General features: G+C 36.8%; 1 protein-coding gene across 9 annotated transcripts in view; it reads right to left on the bottom strand.

The window, feature by feature from the left end:
* LOC125164952 (A disintegrin and metallopeptidase domain 3-like) overlaps positions 1-10,562 on the bottom strand; it is a 156,194-nt gene extending 145,632 nt beyond the window's left edge. For all 9 annotated transcript variants that reach the window (XR_007151879.1, XR_007151878.1, XM_047857667.1 and 6 more), the window contains exons 1-3: positions 10,431-10,562; positions 9,813-9,892; positions 4,850-4,905 (exon numbers count right to left, since the gene is read on the bottom strand). Coding sequence is in view for 7 of the 9 variants with exons in the window: in XM_047857667.1 (XP_047713623.1) it covers positions 4,850-4,905; positions 9,813-9,892; positions 10,431-10,488 (194 nt within the window). In the remaining 2 variants the exon portion in view is untranslated. The remainder of the gene's footprint in view (positions 1-4,849; positions 4,906-9,812; positions 9,893-10,430) is intronic.
* Positions 10,563-16,292: the final 5,730 nt, after the last annotated feature.

Consider the following 16,292-nt stretch of genomic DNA (forward strand, 5'->3'; position numbering starts at 1 on the left):
AAACAACAAAGAAGTCTGCTTAGTGAAATAAAAAAATACAAATGACCATTCAATGGAAAACAACATTCAATGTAAGGAAAATGAACAACAAAAGGGAAAAAGGCAAAGCTTAAAAGCAAGTTCCCTATGAGGTTGAATGAAGAAATTGATTACAGAAAATAATGATTATTTAAAGCAAAGTTAACAAGTTAAAAAGTTAATAAGCTTTCAAAGCATATCATTTAAGAAAAAAAATACTCAAACTAAAATGATGATGACAGTTAAAAATAATTTAATAAATTTAATAAGGAGAATTTGTGTGCTGAGAACAGAATTAGAGGCCTAGCCAATAAACAGAACAAATTTACTACCAAATATGTAAAAAACACAGCCAAAATAAAGATGTGAAAAATAGTTGAAGGAAAACCTATACTATAAAAGGCAGATCCATAAGACCCTGGATGAGACCATATATTTCCATAAAATGTTTTAAAATGTGTATGATTTGGGGTGCCTGGGTGGCTCAGTCGGTTAAGCGTCCGACTTCGGCTCAGGTCATGATCTCACAGTTCATGAGTTCAAGCCCCACGTCAGGTTCTGTGCTGACAGCTCAGAGCCCGGAGCCTGCTTCAGATTCTGTGTCTCCCTCTCTCTCTGCCCCTCCCCCACTCATGCTCTGTCTCTCTCTGCCTCTCAAAGCTAAACGTAATAAAAAAATTTTTTTTTAATGTGTAATGATTTAAAACTAAAATGAAAAATTAAGGGATTTATTCAATTATGAGAACAAAAGGGACATTTGCAGATATGAACAGGTTTAAAAAGCAACCCATCTGAAGAAAATAATCTGAAACTAGTCTAACCAAACAATACAAACTAAACTAATACAATATTGCATAAAATTGCAATAAAAGGAAAAAATAAAAAGAGAGCAGAAATAAAACTTGGAAAATGCAAAAACAGTTGGTAGGTAAAGAAACTGAAAGCATTGGATTTACATCATAAATGTAAAAAGAATTTTTTAAATTCTACAGGAATATTATAAATTCAAGATGTGAGTGACACAAGTGAGGAATCTGAGAACCCATGAAAGAAAATATGAGTATAATGATTATATGAATATTTCATTTTTTTAGCAATAAATCCCACAAACAAAGGAAGAAGACAATAAGTAAGCTGGATAGCATATTTGCAACATACAGAACGTATAAAGAGTTAATATCTACAGGAAACAAAACTTCCCACAGATTGACCATGGGAAAAAAAAAACAGAAAGAAAAGCAGAAGAATAAGCCATAGATTGAAAATAAATAACCCAAAACAAATGAATATAGATAACAATAAAATAGCATTTCTTATGCATTAACAAAAATAAGTGAGTGAAGATACTCATTTTATTGAGAATGTAGAGAACAGAAATGTTTTTGAATTATTGGTGTGAGTGAAGACTGGTATAAATCCTTGGAAGTAAAAATTAGTAGCATACAGCACTCTTGACAATTGTATCATTTATTGCCCTTCAATTTCACTGGAGCCCAGAACATCATGGCCAAAGACAGCCACAATACAGCTTTTCTTGCTATAAATATATAAGTTGACAAATAACAAGTGAGATATATTTATTCAATGGCTACATATGTATTTACTATCAATGAACTCATTCTGCACAAATCTGTATGAATGACTCTCAAATAAAAATGTTATGAAAAATTTTGCACAAAAAGCACAGCCTCAAAACCAGAAACACACCCAGTAACATAATTAGTATCTATTGCTCACACTTCTGGGTCAAGTGTGAGTAGACTTAGTAGTTCTGCTAATGACGGCCGGGCTTGCTCAATGGTCTGGGATTCAGCTGAATGTTGACTTATCTAGAGATGATTAGGGCACCTTGGCTGTGCCCCACCTGTCTCCATCTCCCAGCAAGTTGGCCCAAGCATATTCTCATGGGGATGGCAGACAAACAAGATGGAGAGCAGGAACGCAGGGGAGCTTTTTCAAACCTCTGTTTAAATCAAGTCAGCTAACATCGTTTTGGCCAAAGTAAGTCACATAGCCATAGAATGGGCTACATGATTTGCAGAGCCCGTAGTGAAATTAAAATATGAGGTCTCTTGTCCAAAAGTATTAAGAATCTCAGGGAAGCAACAACAGAGAATTAAACCAAGTACAGAGCATGTCTAACCATGGAGTCCTGGAGGACCATACACCCATGAAGTTGGCCTTGCACAGATAAACTCATATCCAAGGGCTGGGAGTGGGGAGGCTGGGGTGTGATGCATATATTCCACCTCTTGATGATAGGAACTCAAAGTTACATGGCAAAGAGTGAAGATAAAGGCAAAGGTAAAGAATTGGGGTCACTTTAGTGGTCCACCATATTAAGATAAATTATATAGAGAAGTATTGTGCTATTTATGTGTATTTAAAGTAGTACTCAAAACATGATGATTATTTTTTTTAATTTAATTTAATTTATTTTGAGAGAGAGAGAGAGAGAGAAGCAGAGAGAGAGGGATAGAGAGAATACCAGGCAGGCTCAGTGCTATTAGCTCAGAGTCCAATGCAAGGCTCAATCTCATGAATCACGAGATCATGACCTGAACCAAAGTCAATAAATCAAGCAAAACATGATTATTTTTATTAATCTCTAGGCATACAGATGAATAAGGATAAAATCATGACACTAGAGTATGTGTCAGTATCATAACTGTGATTAGCACTGGGGAGTGAAAGAACTATTTCTGGAAATGGAAATGATAGATTTCACTATTACCTGTCATGTACACCTTTTAGAAAAATACATAAATAAAATGCTTACATGTGTGTCTTTCATGATAAGAAAGTAATTATATTATTCTCAGAATTTTCTTTTTTTAATGTCTAATCATTCAAAAGAAAAAAGCAAATATAAAAAATATTGGACTAATATAAACTATGGACTTTGGGTAGGACTTAGGGTGATACCCTCAACTTAGGGTAGGACTTTGGGTGATAATGACGTGCAGGCTCATCAATTGTAACAAATATATCACTCTGGTGGGGCATGTTGATAATGGGGAGGCTATACATGTGTGCGGGGAGGCACAGGGTATATGCAGAAACACTCTGTTCCTTCCACTCAATATTGCTGTGAACCTAAAACTGCTCTGAAAAATAATAATTAAATTAGAACCAGGAAACAGGAAAATGAAAATAGTTGATAATTGTTTAGATACCTTATTTAGGGAAATACAAATTGACACAAAGATGCAGTATAATATTTTGGCACATCTTGCATGCTTTTGAAAATCTAAACTGCTACTGTCTTTTCAGAAACTGGCATTATCTCTCAAAATCCTAATATAAAATGTGAGTAATAAAGAAGGTTGGTCTGGACATTATACCAGTAACTACATGCAAACTGCTTAGAAATATGTCTGGTAATTGATATGTGCCCTATAATGTTAGTTACTTTTGTTGTTTTGTTGTTATCATTATCACTATTATTACTTTTATTCATATATCCTGACCCAGAAACACATTTCTTGATATCAGACCTACAAAACAAAATCTCTATTACATAAAAACACACATACAAGAATGTTTATTGCAGGCCTCTTTAGTGACAATCCCTGGAAACAACCTCATTACCTATCAACCTGCCATACTACAGATGTTAGGTGTTAAAGAATGAGCTAAGATATATATATATGAAGCAAGAAAATGAACACCTGCCAATAGGTGAACACCTGCCAAGAAAATAAGACCTGCCAATCACAGAACAGTATTTCCATTTGTCTTAAAACAAACCATTTTTAGTAGGTTTCTACATATTTTATTTAAAGGAAAGGTGAGATTTAGAATAGAAAGAAAATGGTGGAAAGATACACACAAGGTTATTAATTGGTGAAATTGGTTTCTTCACAGGGTGAAAATTTAAGAGATTAAAAAAATGTTGGTGTTGGGGCACCTGCGTGGCTCAGTCCTTTAAGCCTCCCACCTCAGCTCAGGTCATGATCTCACAGTTCATGGGTGCGAGCCTCGCATCAGGCTCTGTGCTGACAGCTCAGAGCCTGGAGCCTGCTTTGGATTCTGTCTCCCTCTCTCTCTGCCCCTCCCTGACTCATGCTCTGTCTCTCTCTCTCTCTCAAAAATGAATAAACATTAAAAAAATATATTAAAAACATTAAAAAACATTCACATTTAAAAAAACATTAAAAACACTAAAAAAAAAATTAAAAAAAAATTTTAAAGAACTACAGACCAATATCCCTGATGAATATGGATGCAAAAATTCTCAACAAGATACTAGCAATTTGAATTCAACAGCATACAAAAAGAATCATTCACCATGATCAAGTGGGATTCATTCCTGGGCTTCAGGGCTAGTTCAGTATTCACAAATCAATCAATGTGATACATCACATTAATAAAAGAAAAGGTAAGAACCATATGATCCTGTCAATCGATGCAGAAAAAAAATTTTTTTAAATATTAAAAACAATGTTGATGTAATATCAAGTAAAATGTTTAAAATCATGTATATAATCATAAAGTCAAATATAAAATGACAGCGTGAACAAAATTCAATATGGACAAATAACGCTATTGTCTTAATTGTTACAGTTGTGGCTATATTGTAAAGAGTTATATAGACTAATTTTCATCTATCTGATATACATTAATTTTACATCATGAAATTAGAATTTGGCTCAAACATTAGATTTAAAATCTCAAGATGAAAACTTGGAATTCTAGTCTGACTTGAATCACAAAGATGTAACATGTTAAATATAAGAGTCATGCTCTTGTTTAGGCTCAACTTAGGGTAGTGACTGTAAAAATTTCAGAAACTAAAAACAACTGTATGAAAAGAAGAATGTCTACTTACTGTTTTTCAAGATGGAGAGTGTATATTTTCTGGTCAATTTTGATGGCATAAGTGACCTACAGCAAAGTATTCAGAGAGAATGTAATTATTAGAAATTCAAAATTCTTAAAATTTATTTACTCTTTCATATAAACATAGATCATATCACACATGTCTCAAAATAACATATGCATATATAAGTATATTGCTATCTTCTCTCCATCTTGGAATATATGACAGAATTAACCATAATTAAATTTCAGTGAAATCAAAGAGTCTAAATCTGTTTCAAAACTAAGAGCATTAGTCATTAACATTTATTATCATAATGAAATTTTAACTTAAAATGGATACATTTAGCAATGTTAAGTAATCTTGGAAGAAACCTGAATTTCATTATCTTTTCTCTACTTTGCAATTTCTACCCCAAATAAATTGAAAATTAAATACAACATGGGTCCCCTTTTAAGATGATAGGAAGCTTCCCCAAGCTGTCAGAAGTGCTACCCACAGAATCTTCATCTCCCTGTCCTCTTTAGGAATTGCCTCAGCTGAAGAGGGTCACCTCACACCAACTCACAACTTTCTGATACAGCCCCCATTTAATGAGAAGCCCCCTCATTCCAACTCCAGATCTTGATGGGCCATGCTAGCTTCACACTTTGTTGAGACTCAGTTGAGTCTCTGTCTCCCCATTCCTGCTTCTTCTCATCCTTTCCACAGGCGCTCATCACAAGAGCATACCTGCCTTCATGAGAATCCTCTCAAAGACCACATTCCAAAGAATCCAATTTGTGACATCATCATAAAACATACACATGGTTAATTTCCACATTTGCAAAATGTAGAAAACATGGGGAAAAATGTGAATTTTGTTATTGAGCATGGTTGTCATTGGGTACAGTTTTCTGCATAAGTCATTTTAAACCTTCTATAGTGTTCCGTCTTTTACAACTTACAACTCTTGAAAAAGGTGTGTTGACATCTCCCCAAATTATTGTGACATTGTTTTTCTCCTTTTAATCTATAGTTTCTTCAGTACATTTTTTGAATCTTTGTTGGTGGGTGCAAAGAGGAATAAAATTTACAAAATTGCAAATGATTGTAAAGTATGCCTCTATGTCATTTCAGAATATGACTTGAATTTGGGGTTGTAATTTCTTCAATCTCATCTATTATTGTTTAATATCCATCATGACTTACGATTTCTTCTTCAACCCATGAATAATGTAGAAGTGTATTTTTAAATTTCCATATACATTTTAAATTGTTTTAAGATTTAACTTAATTGAATTGTTACAAGATAAATACTGTACTGTCAGAATTTGATATTTTAACATTTTTTCCTTGTTTTTGTCAATTTTGTTGAATTATCTGTATATTCTTGAGAAGAATGTGCATTATTTATTATATAGTTGAATTACAGCTGGATTAGAAAAACACTACCTTTATTTCTGGAGTTGCCTACAAGTCTAGATGTTCTGACTCTCTGTTGAGACAAAGACAGTGAGATTTATAGGGTACTTTTTAAGGTTCAAAAACTCTTTTGACTAAAGTTAACTTCTTTAATGTTTCCCTAACCAGTTTGACAAGGTTGGCTTGGCTACTTAAAGCATCACTGAAAGCTTTTTAAGGAGTCCTCCAAAAGCCAAAATTCCTACCATAAGTCTCATTATTTCAAGCCAGAGACTCAACATGTTCTAGGAACGCAGAGACTGGGTTCATATGAAGCTCACTGTGAGTGCTTCTGGAATTCCTGATATTTGCCTGAATTCTCTTTCTCTTGCTGCACTATATGTTTTGCCATTAAATAAGAGCCTTATGGTGATATCCCATAGAGTTTAGTGAGTCCAAACAAATAGCAGAGAGAAAAAAACAATATATTCAATTTGATGGGTTCACTTCTATTTAAACCCATAAAATATTTTTGTTGTCCAAATTGTCTTTATGAATCCCTTTATGATTTGTAAACCAACATTTGAGAAAAACATTTTAAGATATCACTATGAAAATGGATTTGAAAAATTCTTCCTTTAGTGTAATCAGTCCTTATATGTGAGAGCATTTTTCTAAAAACATACAAATTTAGAACTGTTATATATTCCTAGTGAACTGAATATTTTATTAAGTAGCATGCTTATCTCTCATAATGGTGTGTGGGTATGTGTACTAAATGTTGGTTTTCTGGGGCGCCTGGGTGGCGCAGTCGGTTAAGCGTCCGACTTCAGCCAGGTCACGATCTCGCGGTCCGTGAGTTCGAGCCCCGCGTCAGGCTCTGGGCTGATGGCTCAGAGCCTGGAGCCTGTTTCCAATTCTGTGTCTCCCTCTCTCTCTGCCCCTCCCCCATTCATGCTCTGTCTCTCTCTGTCCCAAAAATAAATAAACGTTAAAAAAAAAAAAATTTTTTAAAAAAAATAATAAATAAATGTTGGTTTTCTCCCGCTTTTGTCATGGATACTCATGTTTGCTTTTGGTTAGCATGTTCCCAGTATATGTCCTAAACATTTTAAATTCTCTGGGTATTTGTTTGGGTGTAATAGCTTTTATGAACACATAATTACTGGATTGTGTGTGTGTGTGTGTGTGTGCCATAAAAGGAGACAAACAGACCACTCAGTCTATAAAACCTACCCCAGGGGCGCCTGGGTGGCGCAGTCGGTTAAGCATCCGACTTCAGCCAGGTCACGATCTCGCGGTCTGTGAGTTCGAGCCCCGCGTCGGGCTCTGGGCTGATGGCTCAGAGCCTGGAGCCTGTTTCCGATTCTGTGTCTCCCTCTCTCTCTGCCCCTCCCCCGTTCATGCTCTGTCTCTCTCTGTCCCAAAAATAAATAAACGTTGGAAAAAAAAAAATTTAAAAAAAAAAAAAAAAAAAAAAAAAAAAAAAAAAAAAAACCTACCCCAGCGTCTAACAGTTTTCCAGTTGGCAATTCAATGCTGCTCTCAGATATTGCTACAGAGGTTCCAATCCTTGGATTCCTATCATATTCCCATGTGTCTTTACATCAACACATCTTTCTTGAAAACAAAGTGTCCTAACCAAAACTAATTCATATAAAAAGGGAAGACAAGGGGCACCTGGGTGGTTCAGTTGGTTAAGCGTCTGACTGCTGGGCTCAGATCATGATCGCACAGTTTGTGAGTTCAAGCCCTACATCGGGCTCTGTCCTGACAGTTTAGAGCCTTCTTGGGATTCTGTGTTTCCCTCTCTCTGTCCCTTCCCTTCTTTTTCTCTCTAAAATAAATAAAACTTTTTTAAAAAGGGAAATCAAAATCGGTAAGAAATTAACAAGAAAAAAAAAGATTCAAATAGGCAATATATGTAAAAGCATCTTGTCTTAAGACTTAATTTAAAAATGCCAATTAAGAGTGAAGCATTCATTATACTTATCACATTGACATGAACAAGAAGCCGGGAGTGCCTGGGTGGCTCAGTTGGTTGAGCATCTAACTCGATTTTGGCTCAGGTCATGATCTCACAGTTTTGTGAGTTCAAGCACCACATCAGGCTCTGCACTGACAGCACAGGGCCTGCCTGAGATCCTCTCTCTCTCTCTCTCTCTCTCTCTCTCTCTCTGTCTCTCTGCCCCTCCCCCGCTCACACTTTGTCTCTCTCAAAATAAATAAACTTAAAAAAAAAAAACAGGTATAAGAAGTCTGAACCAAGCCTCCAAAAGCCCTCAAGAAGCATCATTATTCTTTGTTAATGAAAGTTAACTACAATAAAACTTTTCTGATAGATATTTTGTAATACGCATCATTTAAAAAATTTTTTAATGTTTATTTATTTTTGAGAGACAGAGCATTAGCAGGGGAGGGGCAGGAAGAGTGAGAATGCAAAGCAGGCTCCAGGCTCCAAGCTGTCAGCACAGAACCCAACACACGGCTCAAACTCAGGAACCACAAGATCATAACCTGAGCCAAAGTCAGACACTTAACCAACTGAGCCACCCAGGTGCCCCTGCACCATTTTTTTTAAAATGGCTTGCCCATTGATCCTATGGAAATGACTACCAAGAAGGTTTATAAAACTACATGTTTAAATCTGACAAGCAGTAATGTTACATCCATATGTGAATGGCTATGAAAAATGACAGTTTTATTTATTATCATAAAAGTATATTCTAACTTTATAAATAAATTAAAAGCCAATTATCACACTCATATATTATTACTAAAATTATATGTGCAGGTGTGTGCATATCTCTAAAAATTCATTCAGTTCAAATTTACTACCTTTAGAAACTGAGGCGGACATTCACTTTCTGAACAACTCTGTCCTGTCTAGACTTAATTTTACAATGTACTTGCTTTACTTTTTAATCAGATTTAAAATAAAGCACTTCCATTTTAACAAACATATATGCCTATATATGCAAATATAGGCATGAAGAAATTATATATTGTCATTTAAAAATTTTTTTTAATCTTTTTATTTATTTCTGAGACAGAGAGAGACAAAGCATGAGCAGGGGAGGGGCAGAGAGAGAGGGAGACATAGAATCTGAAGCAGGCTCCAGACTGTGAGCTGTCAGCACAGAGCCCAACGCAGGGCTGGAACTCACAGACTGTGAGATCATGCCCTAAGTCAGCCGCCTAAACGACTGAGCCACCCAGGCACCCTATATATTGTCATTTTAAACATTATGTTAAATAAATTAAATAAATAAATAAATAAATAACATAAAGAGTTATGTTAAATAAAAAGTAAATGTTAGTGTAACCTCATTTACACAGGATAAATATTTAAATATACATATTCTGTTAAAAAAAAAAAAAAGTCCAGTAGGCTATATATATCATTTTGTGTGATAGGGATTTGGGGCACTTTTTTCTGAGTCTGTGTTTTAAAAATGATTCATAACGTTCATTGGAAAATGAGAAAAATCAAGACACAAAATTTCAAAGGAATATGTGCATGGGCTGATTTGGGTCACGCAGTCCAGTAAAAATAAAGCACTCAAAAAAGAAGTGATTTCTTAATTACATGCGTTTCTGAAACTTCACCATCGGTGTTTGTCTCTATCTTCCGTGGCACTGTTATTTGTAGAAGTGATGTTTCAGGATCTGCAGTAAGGAAAACACCTGTAAGCATTCCCCAGTGCCTGCCAGCATCCTTATTCTTCACTGGTCCTGCCACTTCACATCACTCTTTGAACTTCCACGAACTCATACATACACACACACACACACACACACACACACACACACACACACACGCAGGCACGCTCCCACCACGGAATCAGACTTTGTGCATTCCAGAAGAGGCTACCTAGAAATGGGACGTGACCCTACCACCTTCCAGAGACACTTTGGGACTTGCTGACCTCAGCCCCAATAGGTGAAGAAGAGCTGCTCTGGAGGCCCCACCTCCCAGAAGCTGCTCGCCCCCTCCTCCAAGTGCAGGGTCAGGCAGAACAGACTGTCCCTCCTGTTCTGAGCCCTCCCAGCAGCAGGCCCCGCAGGATCCTGACTCTAGGCGGGCTCTGACAGGACGCAGGGCTCCCCCCAGCCGGGCACAGGGTTCTGGAGCAAGCTTCTGGAGCCCGCCACGCCCACAGGCTCTGCGACAGGTGACCCTCTACGGAGCAGGTCCTACACTCACGATGGCCGGCGGAGGTCAGCCGGCCCAGGCCTGAGAGGATCAGCAGGACAGGCAGCATTGCGCGTCCTGCCGGCCTTGCCACGGTGATGGCGGTTGGCTGCGGAATGGCGGCCGCTCGCGCGCTGGGCCCTGAGCTCCGGGCCTGCAGGGAGCAGGGGCAGAGCGGGCGGCGCAGGCAGGGCAGGCAGCAGGGCGATGGGGGAGGGGTCGCTGCTGTTCCTCACGCCCCGCCCGCCCCGCCCCTTCTGCTGAGGGCACAGCCGCAACCCCAGGCGCCCACCCACCGCCCTCTGGGCTGTGGAGGCAGGCACAAGGCAGCCTGGCTTGGTGTACAAGTGGGCTTGGGTTTGGGCTTTATTTTCCAAATGCGGATATTTGAAACACATTTAGGGATTACATAAGGGTCATAAAGTGAAGTTTTCTCCTTTGGAAATGGACCATCTGCTGGTGAAGTGCTTGGCTGTATCAGTGGTCCACGTGATCATTTTCTGGCACAATGACTGAATTACTTTAGTGGAGAAAAACAAAATGGAAATTCACAATATGGTTAGTAGCAGACGGTTGCATGTTTTAACCGTGGCTACTGCGGTATTTCTATTTTAAGCCTCAGGTCGAAACAAACACACGTGCACACACATAAAGAGTGTAAAAAAATCGTATAAATAAATTCTTCTATCGTAGGTAACTTTGTTTCTTAGAAAACCCTTTGGTTAAGGAAATTAAGTAAAAGTTAAATATGAAATGGGTGTATGCAAGTGTTTTAATCCCTCATTATGGATTAGCAGTTTAGGTATCAGACCAAAACCAAAAAACAAATCACAACTGTGAAATCCTGTAAGAACAACTTCATTTTCCCATTATTTTATTTATTCCATTGTGAATAACTTGGCTTCTTGGAAAAATCTGTGCCTAGTAAAAGGTTAAATGTAAACATTTTCCCTATTGGTATGACATTCACACATGAAAACGGAAAAACTTGGAAAGAAATTTCATTTTTTGGCTTAACATGCAAGTTGATGACTTGCATAATTTCAGTTTTGCCAGGACTTTTTTTGCCAGACAATTCTCAAGTTGTCCTTCCATGGAATACTTCTGCTCACATTCCTTAAATACAGTATTTATCCACAAAACAAATGATTTTCTCAATTTGTAAAAAGAAAAAAAATGTAACGGAGTATAGCCTTTTAAGAATATATATATATATATATATATATACCTTTTTCATATTTTTCCTAAAACTACTTTTAGCAAGAAAATATTGGTACAGGTAACAAATGGTAACAAAAGGCATTTAACTTAAAAATAGCAATTTTGCATATTTCACTTAAGTACTTATAGCCTAAGCATTTAGTTTTATTGTGGTCCTTGGTGTATACTGTATTCATTTAATTTACTTGAATGTGTCTAGGTACCTTAAAATTAGTATTTCATCTTTTTGTCAAATTATATAAAAAATGAGGGAATTAACATATCAAAATTATGTTGCTCTTAAAGTAAAATTTCTCCCTGATTGTCTATAACCTGATAAAACCAAAAGGGAAATATATACTTATTATCTAAATTCATTACTGTATTTGCATTGTTGGTATCAACTGTTCATTTTTCTGGGCATGATTCATAGGCATTCAAGTCATTTGAATTTAATTCAATAATTTTTATATGCTTATTACAAGCCTGAAGCCAGGCAGATATCAAACTATGTGTGACACTGTCCCTATCTCCAAGTGCCTCAGAAACTAACAGAAAACTGAATGTGTATAAGAGATACCATAGCTAGAAATAAAAAATTCTTTGGGAATAAAGCTAATATAATTTTGTTTTCTTTAAAGATATCAAGTGAACCTAGAGGTGGTTATAACAGTTGAGATGTGAGCCATATAGATTTGTATGGATGTTAGTGAAGTTTAGGACTTTATTCTTAAATATATCATCCAAGAGTTTTACTGAAAATAAATGATGGATTTTGTGTTAGAATGATAACTTGTAGGGGTTCCTGGGTGGCTTAGTTGGTTGAGCATCTGAATTTTGATTTCAGCTCAGGTCATGATCCCAGGGTTATGGGATCAAACCCTGAGTTGGGTTTGGTACTCAGCATGGAGCCTGCTTAAGATTCTCTCCCTTTCTTCCCCTCTCTGCTCCTCTCCCTTGTGCTCTCTTTCTCCCTCTCTCTCTCTCTCTCTCTCTCTCAAATAAAAAAAATGATAACTTGTAATAACGTGGGGATGGTAAGATTAAATAATGACAACTGGAAGCAATAAGTTCATTGAGGGGAATTTTTTTTTTGAAGGGAATTTTACATAGCTTAGGTCAAAAATGTTCTCAGCCTAGGATTAGAGTGGGAAGAAAAATAAAAGTAGTAAAAATACCAGAGAAATATTTAGGAAGAAAAATCAGTTTGCTGAATAATTTAATGTGGAAGTTGATGAAATTGTTGAGAAGGCTAAGCCACTGGGATGAGAGGGGCACCAATTTTGTTTTTTATGGCCTTCTTTATAACTTTTAAGAAAATTACCTTCAGTTATCATTTTCTTTAATTTTTTAATGCATGTTTATTTATTTATTTATTTATTTATTTATTTATTTATTGAGAGAGAGAGACAGAGAGAGAGAGACAGAGTGTGAGCAGGGGAGGGGCAGAGAGAGAGGGAGACACAGAATCTGAAGCAGGATCCAGGCTCTGAGCTCAGCACAGAGCTCAAACTCACAGACTGCAAGATAATGACTGAGCCGAAGTTGGATGCTTAACCAACTGAACCACCCAGACGCCCCTCAGTTATCATTTTCTTAAGTTTTTGTTCAAATTCCAGTTAGTTAACATACAGTGTAACATTAGTTTCAGGTGTACAATAGTGTACACACAAGTGCACTCCTTAATCTGTATCACCTATTTCACCCATCCCCACCCATCTCCATTTTGAAACCATTGCTTATAGTTAAGAGTTTGTTTCTTTTCTTTTAATGTTTATTTCTTAATTTTGAGAGGCGGGGAAGAGGGGCAGAGGACGGGAAAGAAAATCCCCAGCAGAATCCACGTTCAGCAGGGAGCCTGAGGTGGGGCTTTATCTCACAGACCTTGAGATCATGGCCTGAGCTGAAATCAAGAGTTGGACGCTCAACTGACTGAACCATCCAGTCACCCCAAAAGTATGTTTCTTTGTTTGCCTCTCTCTCTTTTTTTCCTTCTGCTCATTTGTTTTGTTTCTTAAATTCCATGTATGAGTGAAATCATAAGGTATTTGTCTTTCTCAGACTGACTTAGTTCACTTAGCATTATACTTCCTAGCTCCATGCACATCATTGCAAATGGCAAGATTTCATTTTTTATGGCTGAGTAGTATTCCAGGTGTGTGTGTGTGTGTGTGTGTGTGTGTGTGTGTGTGTGTAACACTTCTTATTTATCCACTAATCAGTTGATGGACACTTGGGCTCTTTCCATAGTTTGGATATTGTAGATAATGCTGTTATAACATTGTAGTGCATGTGTGCCTTTGAATTAGTATTTTTGTCTCCTTTGGGTAAATACCTAGTAGTGTAATTGCTGGATCATAGCATATTTCTATTTTTAACTTTTTGAGGAACCTCCACACTGTCTTCCAGAGTGGCTGCACCAATTTCCATTCCCACAAACAGTTCAAGAGAGTTCACCTTTCTCCATATCCTATTGTTTATTGTGTTGTTGACTTTTGCCATTCTGACAGGTGTGATGTGATTTCTCATTATAGTTTTGATTTGCATTTTCCTGATGATCACTGATGTTGAACATCTTTTCATGTGTCCCTTGGCCACCTGTATGTCTTCTTTGAAAAAACATCCATTCATGGACTATTTGTTTTTTGGGTGTCAAGTTTGATAACATCTTTATAGATTTTTTTATAGAAATCCTGTATCAGATATGTCATTTGCAAATATCTTCTCCCATTCCATAGGTTGCCTTTTGGTTTTGTTGATTGTTTCCTTCAATGTGGAGAAGGTTTTTATTTTGATGTAGTTGTGGGAGATAAGCTTAGGAATCCCCCAGGCTTACACCAATGGGTTAACCAGGCACAAAGAAATATAAAGCCATAGGATGCTCACACCCAAGTTTGGGTAAACAAGACAAGGCAAACAAGAATAGGGAGGTGCAAAGGCACCCCAGAATAGAGAGGAGGTGCAGAGCACTCAGAATAAAGAGGGAGGGGCAAACGCCCAGAAATAAGGGCACAAAGGTACGCAATACATAGGTATATGAAACAAACAAGATTAGATATTCAAGGTGGAAGCACCCCCAATTTAGTATTATAGGAAAAAGCTGCTTTCACAGGATGAAAAGACCAAGTTAGGTAAACAGGTAAATTGGCCTATAGACCACTGCGCTGCAGGTAGAGCAGCCCAGAATGGAGATTAAGAAAAGAAATGTGCCTTGTTCACTCTGAGGTTATTTCCCCTACCTATCTCATCCTCTAGGCTAGCTAAGATAAACAGAGGTGCTGCCTCATGTCTGCTGTAAACAATCTTCTGCCCAACTGCCCACTGTCAGGATTTTGCTTTGTATTAACCCAAACCCCTAACCCCAAATATCTTCAAGACCCCATTTCCCTCACATCCACAATTTAATGTTCACAGATTCATTGTCTCTTTGTGCGTCCATTGCCATGTGTGTAAGCCTTCTGATCCTAATAAAAACAGGGCAAGGACCCTTATTCAGGGCTCTTGTCTTTTCCTGGACATTAGCCATCTCCTGCTTTTCATCTTGCATCCCACTCTGTTGGTAGACAAGAGAGAACTTGAGACCCAGAGTCTATGACATGTAGTCACAATAGTTTATTTTTACTTTTGTTTCCCTTGCGTCAGGAGACATATCTAGAAGACGTTGTGATGACCAATGTGCTGATCTCAAAGTGGTTGCTGCCTGTGTTCTCCTCTAGGATTTTAATGATTTCCTGTCTCACACTTAGGTATTTTGGATTTATTTTTGAATATTTCATTTGTTCCATGTATTTTTTAAAATTTCTTCTTTGATTTTTCAGTTTACCAATTCATTATTTATGTCATGTTGTTTAACCTCCATGTGTTTGTGGTCTTTTCAGATATTTCTTGTGGTTGACTTCTAGTTTCACAGGGTTGTAGTTAGAAAAGGTGCATGGTATGATTTCAATCTTTCTGTATTTGTTGGGACCTTTATTGTGACCTAATAATATGTGATGCATTCTGGAGAATGTTCCATGTGCCCTTGAAAAGAATATATATTTTTCTATTTTAGGAAGGAATGTCCTGAATATATCTGTTTAGTCCATATGTTCCAGTGTGTCATTTAAAGCCATTATTTATTTGTCTATTTTCTGTTTAGATAATCTGTCCATTGATGTAAGTGGGGTGTTATAGTCACCTATACTATTATTGTATTATTTTCAATGAGTTCCTTTATGTTTGTTATTCTTTAACATATTTGAATACTACCATGTTGGCAGTATTTATATTTATAATTGGAAGCATAAATATTTATAACTTTTAGATATTCTTATGGGATTTTCCCCTTTATGATTGTATAGTGCCCCTCTTGTCTCTCGTTACAGTCTTTTTTTTCAAATCTAGTTTTTCTGATGTAGGTATTGCTACTCTGGCTTTCTTTTGACATCCATTTGTGTTCTAAATGTTTCTCCATCCCCTCACTTTCCATCTTCAGGTATCCTTAGATATAAAATGAATCTCTTGTAGGCAGCATATAGATGGGTCTTATTTTTTTTATCCATTCTGACATCTTATATCTTCTGATTGGAGAGTTTAGTCTATTTACATTCAAAGTAACTATTTGTAGATATGTATTTATTGCCATTTCATTACTTGTTTTGCCATGTTTCTGGATATTTTCTTGTCTTTGTCACT

Source organism: Prionailurus viverrinus, chromosome B1 (assembly GCF_022837055.1).
Source record: "Prionailurus viverrinus isolate Anna chromosome B1, UM_Priviv_1.0, whole genome shotgun sequence".
Classification (NCBI taxonomy): Eukaryota; Metazoa; Chordata; class Mammalia; order Carnivora; family Felidae; genus Prionailurus; species Prionailurus viverrinus.